Genomic DNA, 9,579 nt, shown 5'->3' with positions numbered 1-9,579 from the left:
CAGTGATATTTTCATCGCTCCTGGTGAGCTGTTTCTAGGACCCTTAGACTCAACCATGGAAGGTACCAAAAGGTATGTGACAAGAAACTTATCGGCTTTTAATCCTGGCAGGAAGGACAGGGGAAAGCAAGGATAAAGATTTGAGCAAGTTTTATTATTTTTCCCATGGGAGATGGGGAATCAGTCATATTTAATAAACATCTTTCCCCTCATCCCTCCCAATTGCATTATCTCTTTGTTCATCAAGACAGCGAAGGATGATAACTTTTATCTCTGAGTCAGCTGAGTGATGAGAAATGAGAGCACCTCCTGGTGCCCTGGGTATTAAGACAAATGCTCAGAGGGGTTGGTAAGTGGGTGGGCGTCTTCGGACGATGCAGAAGGCAACAAGCACCAGGGTGAGGAGGCCGAGTAAGATCAGGCCGATGATGAGAGGCAGCAAGATGGACTTATCACTGGGACAAGAGAAACCTGGTGGAAAGACAGCTCAAGTGGGTGTCACGGTGGTGGTTGGGATCAAGGTGGGAGGAAGGAATGTTGGGGATGTTGGGAAGTAGAGATTGGTGAGGCACTCGCCTAGATGTCTCGGAGCAGAAAACAAAGGGGAGCCTGGGGAGAGCCTTATAGAGGAGGAAGGACAGTTACCCTAGCTGTGACAAGCTTGAGAGGAGGAAGAGATTTGGGGGTGCAAGGAGGAAGATTATAAGCGTGGTTGGGGGCTTTCAGTGCAATGGGAAAATTATAGGAGGGAAGAAATAGGCCTTACTTGGTCCAAAGGCCCCTGAGGGGGACAGTTGAGCAGCTTGTAGCTTCAGGGAGAGCAGATCAAGCTGTAAAGCTGGTGAAACAATGATGCTTGCATTTGTGCAACTGAAGCTCTGACCCAGGGGGGTTTGGAGATCTTGAAGGGATGAGTTCTGAACTGAGAATGTCCACTCTAAAAGAATGAGGATGCGTTAGCTCCATATCCACATCTCCACCCACTAGCCTGGGTCCCTTCAGGAACCCAAATATCTTAGTGCAAGTGGTGAGAAAGGGAAGGTTACTCACGCACTGCCTGGGGGAAGGACACGTTGTACTGCACAGCCATATAGTTCAGGTAGACCGCGCTCTGCAGTGGATCCTGGGGAGGTGACCGGGAAGACTCAGTGCAGCAGGGGAGAGTGGCATCCAGGCATAGAGCATTGAGTAATGAGTATGGCAAGAGGTTGGTAGGGGTAGGGTGAGAGGGAGGGATGAGGATTAGTACCTGCTTGAATCCGAAGCTGAGCTGTCCAGAGGGGAATGAGAGGAGCAAGTGGGAATGGGTACCTTCACAGCCCCCCTGGGCCTTGGTTCTGTTGGGGTTCAGTACAGAGATGCCCCAGGCCTGTAGAAGTTAAAGATGAGAGGTCACAAGACTACACAGCTCTGCCAGTCCATGTTCCCTCTGTCTTCAATCTGTATTTGTCTTCTCTGCTCTTCCTCCCCTTCTGAATCGTATCAGCCTCAGCCCCTTTATGTCCCCCACTGTCTTTTAGCTTTACCTCTCCTCCACCCTGGGTTGGGTACAGAACTCGCATCTGAATCCGGGCTTGGAGCCGGACGCAGGGCTGGGAACCGTTACTCCAAGTGTAGTCTCCTATTGCCTCCTTGGAGCCTGGGCTAGGACTTGGAGAGGGTGGTGGTTCTGGGTGGGGGGATCTGGTGGAGGGTCCTGGACTCGTGGCAGTCCTGTTGCTTGTTGGGTGAACTGTAGTTTGATGACTGGTGGTGGAAGCAGGCCTGTGAGTGGCTGTTGGGGATTCGCGGCTGGTGGTTCCTGTGGTGGTAGTTGTGTGCGTGGTGGTGGTGGTGGTTCTGTGGCTCTTGGTAGTTCTTTGGCTGGTTGTTCCAGGGCTTGATGTGCTTTCTGTAGCTGTAGGTGTCACCGTGAAGGATGGCAGCAGAGTGGCGGATTTTTTATGAGGACAGTCATTCCCTGTCCCCTGGGCTTTGAGGGAAAGACTGGTTAGCAACCCAGGGCAGGCTTCTCCCCAGGGGCCCCCTCCCCCTGTCCCCTTCCCTCCTTACCTGCTAGTAGCCCCAGCAAGGCCCCAAAGAACACAGCCAACCTCATGACAGAACAGCCTTCACCCGGAGTCCAGAAGTGTTAGTACCAGCTGCCTGCTCAACCAACCCTGTACCCTCTGCCTTCTGTTTGGAAAAAAAGAGGAAATCTCTGACTTCCTGTTAACCGAGGTGATCCCACCCCCAGCCTGACTCAGGCACCTCAGCCCCAGGCACCGTGATCTCTTAGTCATTAAATGATTGGCCCTGGTGTCACCAAAGGAGCTAGCAGCCATCATGTGGGTAGTGACATGGGGAGTTTTGGGGAAGTTGATCCTTATGGATTTGTCTTCCTCAGCAAAACATGCTTGGCAGTTGCAACAAGGGATTACAGAGGCAGCAGCCCCTCTATGGGAGAGCTCATTAGGATGTCAATTCAGAACACTTCCCTCCACTTCCTCTTTGCTTAGACATGTGAGGTGCTTATGTCGGTCCTTGCTCAACCCCTATGAAAAGGTCATACCCCCTAGTTAACATGACCACTTTCCAGTCAACAAGAAAGCACAACAGAAAGTAACTATTAGTAGGGGAGGGGAGTAGAGCTGTACCCAACAGCAGGTGGGAGGAAAGAGGAGGGAAGAAATGAGAAGCCAAGGCAGGCAGTTTCCAAGTCATTTTATTCAGAATTTTGTGTTTGTTTCCTGAATCAATAAATACTATACAAAACAATGTAAAAATGGCTACCATTTTCTCTCCCCTGCTCCCCCCCCCAACTGGGGACAATCCCCTGGGCTACCTAGCTCAGGGGTTCGTCCTCCAGATTTGGCCCAGCAGATGAGGTGGAGCAAAATTGTAGCCCCTACTGAATGTGTTTTCAGAGGAATTCAGCTGGGGTGGGAGAGCCTCTGGGGTTTGGAGGTTGACTAGGTTAGGGAAATGGATTAGTGTTTTGGGGAGAAGACGGCGCCTACCCCAAAGAAAAGGGTGTCTAAAATGTTCACGGTTCCTTCTTTTGCCTCAAAAAGTGACATTTATTCAAAGAGTCAAAGAAAAAAAAGAAAAAAAATGACAAGATGTCCATCCCTTGGCTCCCTTCCCTCCCCCCTCCTGCTGCTCCTCAGACCCCTCCACGGTTTCATCCCTGGCTGGTGCTAGGTAGCACAACAGCCCCCCTCAGATGAGGTCAGCAACATTGAGGGGCATTTCCTCAATGGAGGTGTTGTAGAATGTCTCGATGTCTCGAAGAGTTCTCTTGTCTTCTTCTGTCACCATGTTAATAGCCACACCCTTACGGCCGAAACGTCCACCACGACCGATTCTGGAACAAGTGAGGATAAGGAAAATAGAAAAATCAGAAGCTTCTCTGTAGGGAAGGTTGGACAAGAAGAGGGGGACTGGGTTGGTTAACAAGACCAGATTTTCATTTACCTGTGGATATAGTTTTCCCTATTGGTGGGGAGGTCATAGTTGATGACTAAGGAAACTTGCTGTACATCAATGCCTCTGGCCTATGTAAAGAAAGGCAGTTTCAGGGTGTGAATGAGAAAGCACAAGTCTATCCAGAACTAAGCATACATATAGGCAGCCAAAGGAAGGCAAAGGAAATAAATACCCCTTTCCTCAGAAACCTGAGGCGTGCCAGATTTTATTCCAAGTTGCTACTTTCCTGAAGAGGGGCATTAGTAGGCCCCTTGGAAGAGGGAATCACCTTGGATTCTCTCGTCTTCCTTCCAGTCTTGTCCAAATGTCCCTCTACTCACCAGTAGGTCAGTGGTAATCAATACTCTGCTAGAGCCAGAGCGGAACTCCCTCATGATAACGTCTCGTTCTTTTTGGTCCATGTCTCCATGCTAAAACAGGAAATGAAATGGTTTAAAGGGTAGGTCTGTTGCTTCTGAGAGAACTGGCTGTAAATAATACTGATATGTTTTACTCTGCTGGTAAATGATGGGAGAGAAACCTCACCATGGCAGAGACGGTGAAGTCTCGGGCATGCATCTTCTCGGTGAGCCAATCCACCTTCCTTCGGGTGTTGATGAAGATGACTGCTTGGGTAATGGTCAGGGTTTCATACAAGTCACACAGTGTGTCCAGCTTCCACTCCTGGGGGGTGGGGGTGGGGAGGAGATCAGTCAGGGGCTATACCCAACAACTCACCACCAGGTCCGCCTCCTGCACTGGGCCCCACCTCTCGTTCCACATTGATGTAGAATTGACGGATACCCTCCAGCGTCAACTCTTCCTTCTTGACAAGAATTCTAATTGGGTCCCTCATGAACTTCTTGGTCACCTCAAGCACATCAGAAGGCATTGTAGCTGAGAGCAAAACCACCTAACGAAAAATAAAAGCTTCAGGGTAGGGAATACTCGAGAATTCCGTGGTTTCCCTGGCAGTTGATAAATGCTCTTCTATCATCACCCCCAAGCATACCACAACCTATATATGCAAAGCTATCAGCCATACAAGCACGACGACCCCAATGTCCTGTCCTCACCTGGGTGTTGCTGTTCAGCTTCTGGAATATGTCATAGATCTGGTCCTTGAATCCACGGCTTAACATTTCATCAGCTTCATCCAGTACAAACATCTTGATGTATTTGGGAGCTGCAAGAAAAAGAAAACACCAACAGGTAGTTATTAAAAAATCTGAAATATACCTAACTATAAAGAACAGAGAATAGGCAGTCTGCTCTCAGACTACAAAGGTTGATCCTTTGCCTGGAGATCCCCTTTTTCCAGGCCAGACAACAGCCTTGGGAAGTAGAACACTACCTGGGCTGAGATGACAGGGAAGCCAGGCTCAGATGACACGCATGGGGTTCATCACAGAGCAGCTCTTTCAGAGGATATCATTGGGAATGAAATTATAAGCAAATTAAGAAACTGGAAAAAAAGCATGCCACAGGGAAGTGACCCAGAGGACTAGAGAACTGATGCACTCACACAAGTATCTCCGGTTAAGCATGTCGAACACACGGCCTGGGGTACCCACGATGATATGGGGGGCTTCCATCTGCAGCTTCTGCACCTCGGCACGTACATTGGTACCCCCAATGCAGGCATGGCACGAGGCACCCATGTAATCTCCTAAGGCCATAACTACCTTCTGTATCTGAATCAGAATAAGAACAGTGCCTGCGTATTAGCTCCAACTGCCAGGCCCCATTTTAAACACTCATTCTTTCCAACTCTTGAGACCTAACACTATTAAGCTAACCCCTCAAGCAAGAAACAGGTAAACATACCACGTCAGATTAAGATCTCTGCTGATAAAAGGCAGACTGAGAATTTGAACTCAGGATGGCTCCTGAATGTACACACGGATTCACAAAAATAGCCCTGAAATAATTTCTGTATGGTCATCTGTATCCTCTTGTACTTCTGCCATAGAACCTATGTTAGATCTTCGCTTTCGAATCATATTCTAGACCCTAAGACCCCAGAGGAGAGCTTTACGGTAACCTCTTGCTTACGTTATCTTTGTTCAGAAGTTAGTCACAGAATAACCATGACACCTCCACAGAACATTACAAGAATACATTCCCTTAAACCCAATTAACAATCAACTTATCAGACAGGGATTTCTGATCTTTTCAAGACTAAGGAAAACAGCTCTACACTTTATGTGCCCCAGGCATGAAATAGCTCTGGCCACCAATCCAGGCATCAAGCTAGGATGAACAAAGGACTAGACATCTGCTTTGCCCCTGACTGATATAAGAGCAACACCACCAATCAGGTGCCTCTTTGCCCATTGCCAGGGAGTTCTGTTCATAAAATGGCCAAACTTGCCCAGCCAGCCAGGCTCCACCCAGCAGCCTTTTCATCTGACTCAGGAAATGGGTGGAGTACGGGATGCTTATAGTGTTTGGTTAGAAAAAAAAAAGCTTATAATTAACCTAATAAGTCTTGAGACCTGGAAGTCATCAACCGACTTCACATCACCTGTTTCCCCTTACTTCGGTTCTAAAAACAGTGCTAGTTAGGGTACATACTTCTGGTTTCTGCTGATCATTTTTAAATGAGTCCTTCAGGGGAAGGAAGGTAAACTCACCTGCTGGGCCAACTCTCTAGTGGGTGCCAGGACCAAGGCCTGGGTGGCCTTTAGATCTAATTCAATCTGTTGCAGAATTGATATGGCAAAAGTGGCCGTTTTCCCAGTCCCAGATTGGGCTTGAGCAATCACATCATAACCTAAACACAAATTGGGAGAGAAATTTGACGTGATAGAAAGCATTCTTTGGAATCATGGGACATTCAAAAGCCCTGCTGAATGATCAATAAGCAACCACCAGAGATGTTATGTGCTCAGCAATAAATGCTTCAGACTTTTTGACAACGAAGTACCCAAACAGGAACAGAACTGAAAACTAGGCCAAGTTTCAGTCATTTAGTACTGCAACAAAATTAGTCTAGAAATATAGCTGTAAAAAGCCAACATGATATGGCCAAAACACTACCTCAGAGATTAAACCAGCAGTCAATCCATGTGTCCAGGGCATGAACCAGGCATGGGCACAGAGCAAAAGCCAAGCTGGGATAAACAAGGAGTTGTTTTGTCCCTCACTGATATGAGACAGGCACCACCAACCAAGCACCACTCTACCCAGGTCAGGGACAGTTCAGAACTTGTTCCAGGGCACAGGGATCTTACCCTTGATACAAGGAAGAATGGCTCGCTGCTGGATGGCAGAGGGCTTCTCAAAACCATAGGCATATATGCCACGAAGGAGTGACTCTGACAGGTTCATGTCATCAAAGCTGTCGACAATCTCATTCCAGTTACTCTGCAGGAAGCCAAAGAATCAAGAGAAATGGGGCTGTGCTCCTGTAGAAGATCAAACAGGCCCCGTACCTGCACCAAAACTTCAGAACCCACAATCTCTTTTCAACCCACAGAAGCCAGCTGGTTGGTTCTACTCAGCCTGGGAAACCACCCTAGGGGATCAGCCCACCTGTAAACAGTGAAGCTGGCTGTTAATACAAGGGAAAACAGAATTTGGATACACGTTTCAAACATTCAGTATTATGTATTACCATAAAGAAATTAAAATTTCCTACCTAACTATCTGGGGTAGCATAGTTGAATCCTGGGTTCTGGTTTTAGTCATTAAACCCCCTGTGCAAAATCGAAATAATGCTACTAGCACTGCCTTTCCCAGAGTTGAACGATAATGGTGGGAGGGATCCAACCTCACCTCGATGACGCCTTCGGGTTCCATCCCATCGGGGCCATTGTCTCTGGATCTGTTGGGTTAAAAACAGGAGTATGTAGAAATCCTGACAGACAATCTCCTCTTACCAGCAACTGGCTTTGCATGATGCCATCAGCCTTCACTCCCTATTCCAACCCCCACGAGTTCCCGTAAGACGCAAGTCATTTTACAACTGAGTCAAGCTTTTGCCCCATCCCGGGAGCGGCTCAGGCCAAGCCACCCCCGATACGATGGAGTAACGCTCCGTGAAGACCCAAAGGCTGGAAGCAACTGCGCTGCGCTTAAGGGGCGCGGAGGTGGTGCTCGACTCCCGGCCCACGTGTCCCGGGCCCGGCGCTCCAAGCCCAAGCGCGTGCACCTCCCACCGTGGCCCCTGCCTGCCGGAAATCCCGCCCTCCACCTCCCAGACGCCGGGGTAGGACATCCCCTTCCCCCCACGTCACACCGCCCGCACCTCCCCCACTCCCTCCAGCCCATCTCCCCCCCGCCCAGTGCCCGGATGTGGGAGGCCGCGGGCGGTGGCGGCCTCACGCACAATGAGCCCCAGCCGAGCTAGCAAAGGGGGAGATTGCACAACACTTAGCAGCGAAGCGGACGGGGGGAGGGGAACGCCTCGAGCAGCCATGTGCTTGCTCCCTCGACCACCCGGCGACGGACCCCCCCCTACACTGCAGGGAACAATCCACATCCCGCCCGCCCCCGTCGCGAAATGGCGTCGCCCTCCCATACCTCAGGCCGCTCACCCCTGAAGGAAAGTGGACCTGCCCATCCGCAGTTTGCCAATTGCCCGACTTGTGCGGCAAAATGGACCCGCCCGCCCGGCGCCGGGTGGGCTCCCGGTGCCTCACGCGGCCGCTCCTCGGGATTAGGCTCGGTCCTGGCCGTCAAGAAAACCAGCACACTGAACGGCCGGCTTTTTCTCCCCCGACCCATAGCTCCACGCGACTAAGCGACTGGGTTTATAGACCCAGAGACCCCCGCCTTCGGCGAGTGGTACCGTCAGAATCCTCCGGAACCCCAAGCGCGCGAGCCCTCCCTCCGGCAGTGAGGCAATCGGACCGGCGGCTTCGGGCCACGCACGCCCGCCTCTACCTTTCCCCACTAAAAGTCGTGCCCTCGCCGCCCGACTCACTGACGGGGCTTCGCGCACCGCGTCGGTGGAGGGTCCCTCACTAACCTCGCGCGCTAGGTCCCGAAAGCCGAGCTGTCCTCGGCCTCTCCCAGGGCCTGGCGGCAACGTCGGCCGTGGACCCGCCCCTCATCCCCCCCACCCCGCCTCCAACTCTACGCGACGGATCCTCCCGTCTTGAGTCTCCCCTCAACCCTGGGGGCCCTAGGGCTGGGGGGGTAGTCAGCTCCCCCCACTGGAGTCTTCGGAAAGGGTAGCAAGGTAAGAAGTCACAACCTCTTGCAAATATCTTTCTTACCGGGAATCCTGACTCGCAGACATGATCCTTAGAAACTAGGGCGGAGTGCCCGCCTATCGACAACTTATAGAGCGCCCGACCCCGCCCCAGCCATCGCATTGGCTTGACCGCCTCGGCCCCGCCTGCCGCCTCTCAGCAACCCGGCGTGACGTCAATTCGTAGGCGACCTGGCACGCAGCTACCACTGGATAACTTGAGCGCCTATCAAGAGGAAGACCCGCCCCGCAGCCTCATTGGCTAAAGGACCTGCCTTTCTTGCCGGTACGGAAGTGACATACGGGAGTCAGGCCTCGAGGCCTGGCAGCCATCTTGGGGCCCTGCTCCCCTACACGTGCGGAGGCGAGAATGCCCTGGTCATGTGGCCTAGCGCGCCCTATCAGGCAAGGGGGGCGAGGTTTCAACCTCCAGGGACTTCCGGGCTCCCGGGACTACCACTTTCGTCGATCTCTACTCCAGGTCTCCACTGGATCTACGTTTAATTTTGTTCTCTCCTGCACCAACGATAAGTCGGACACCAACCCCGAATGTGCAGTGATAATGGAATCAAGAACCATACCCCAGCGGCTAGGAGGGTTCCTGGGCTGGAAGAAGGGATGGAGTAAACTGATACATGAGTTTACTAGCATCTGGGGTTGCTGTCATAAATACTGCAGGCCCCCTTAAGTGTGCTGCTTCCCCAACTTCAACACCTCTCAAGCTCCCTATTTTTGAGGCTTACCAATCCTCTGTCCTTCCAGCCTGGCGTCCCCCACTGGGGGATTCTTTTTGTGGACAGCATGGTGGGTTGCTGTCTGAGCCACGGATGGAAAGCTCACCCCAGGAGTCTTAAATCCCATAAAGGAAAGCTAACAGCACTGGCTGGAGGAAAGCCTGAGAGCATATCCTCTAGATTGAGGCCCCTTAAGGA

The 9,579-nt window shown here is 51.3% G+C and overlaps 2 protein-coding genes and 4 non-coding genes across 6 annotated transcripts; all 6 read right to left on the bottom strand.

The window, feature by feature from the left end:
• Nucleotides 1-133: 133 nt before the first annotated feature.
• Nucleotides 134-2,538, bottom strand: CD68 (CD68 molecule). The gene is made up of 6 exons (XM_055405851.2): nt 2,053-2,538; nt 1,527-1,972; nt 1,250-1,369; nt 1,051-1,123; nt 767-937; nt 134-471 (listed from the first exon to the last, which is right to left on the bottom strand). Exons 1-6 carry the CDS (start codon nt 2,096-2,098, stop codon nt 338-340), a joined length of 990 nt encoding a protein of 329 aa, XP_055261826.1. The 5' UTR covers nt 2,099-2,538; the 3' UTR covers nt 134-337.
• A 148-nt stretch (nt 2,539-2,686) lies between these two features.
• On the bottom strand, nt 2,687-8,776 carry EIF4A1 (eukaryotic translation initiation factor 4A1). Its single transcript, XM_055405839.2, has 11 exons — nt 8,673-8,776; nt 7,228-7,276; nt 6,684-6,816; nt 6,084-6,223; nt 4,973-5,141; nt 4,524-4,633; nt 4,217-4,360; nt 3,994-4,131; nt 3,789-3,878; nt 3,457-3,536; nt 2,687-3,346 (listed from the first exon to the last, which is right to left on the bottom strand). Exons 1-11 carry the CDS (start codon nt 8,693-8,695, stop codon nt 3,202-3,204), a joined length of 1,221 nt encoding a protein of 406 aa, XP_055261814.1. The 5' UTR covers nt 8,696-8,776; the 3' UTR covers nt 2,687-3,201.
• On the bottom strand, nt 3,602-3,743 carry LOC129544827 (small nucleolar RNA SNORA67). Its single transcript, XR_008683571.1, has one exon. It is a non-coding gene; the product is annotated as a small nucleolar RNA SNORA67 (small nucleolar RNA).
• On the bottom strand, nt 4,718-4,861 carry LOC129544861 (small nucleolar RNA SNORD10). Its single transcript, XR_008683603.1, has one exon. It is a non-coding gene; the product is annotated as a small nucleolar RNA SNORD10 (small nucleolar RNA).
• LOC129544843 (small nucleolar RNA SNORA48) lies at nt 5,651-5,795 on the bottom strand. Its single transcript, XR_008683587.1, has one exon. It is a non-coding gene; the product is annotated as a small nucleolar RNA SNORA48 (small nucleolar RNA).
• LOC129544842 (small nucleolar RNA SNORA48) lies at nt 6,515-6,649 on the bottom strand. Its single transcript, XR_008683586.1, has one exon. It is a non-coding gene; the product is annotated as a small nucleolar RNA SNORA48 (small nucleolar RNA).
• Nucleotides 8,777-9,579: the final 803 nt, after the last annotated feature.

Source organism: Moschus berezovskii, chromosome 20, assembly GCF_049115385.1.
Source record: "Moschus berezovskii isolate FMDL1 chromosome 20, NW_MosBer_1.0, whole genome shotgun sequence".
Taxonomy (NCBI): domain Eukaryota; kingdom Metazoa; phylum Chordata; class Mammalia; order Artiodactyla; family Moschidae; genus Moschus; species Moschus berezovskii.
This window is presented reverse-complemented; position numbering and strand designations above follow the sequence as displayed.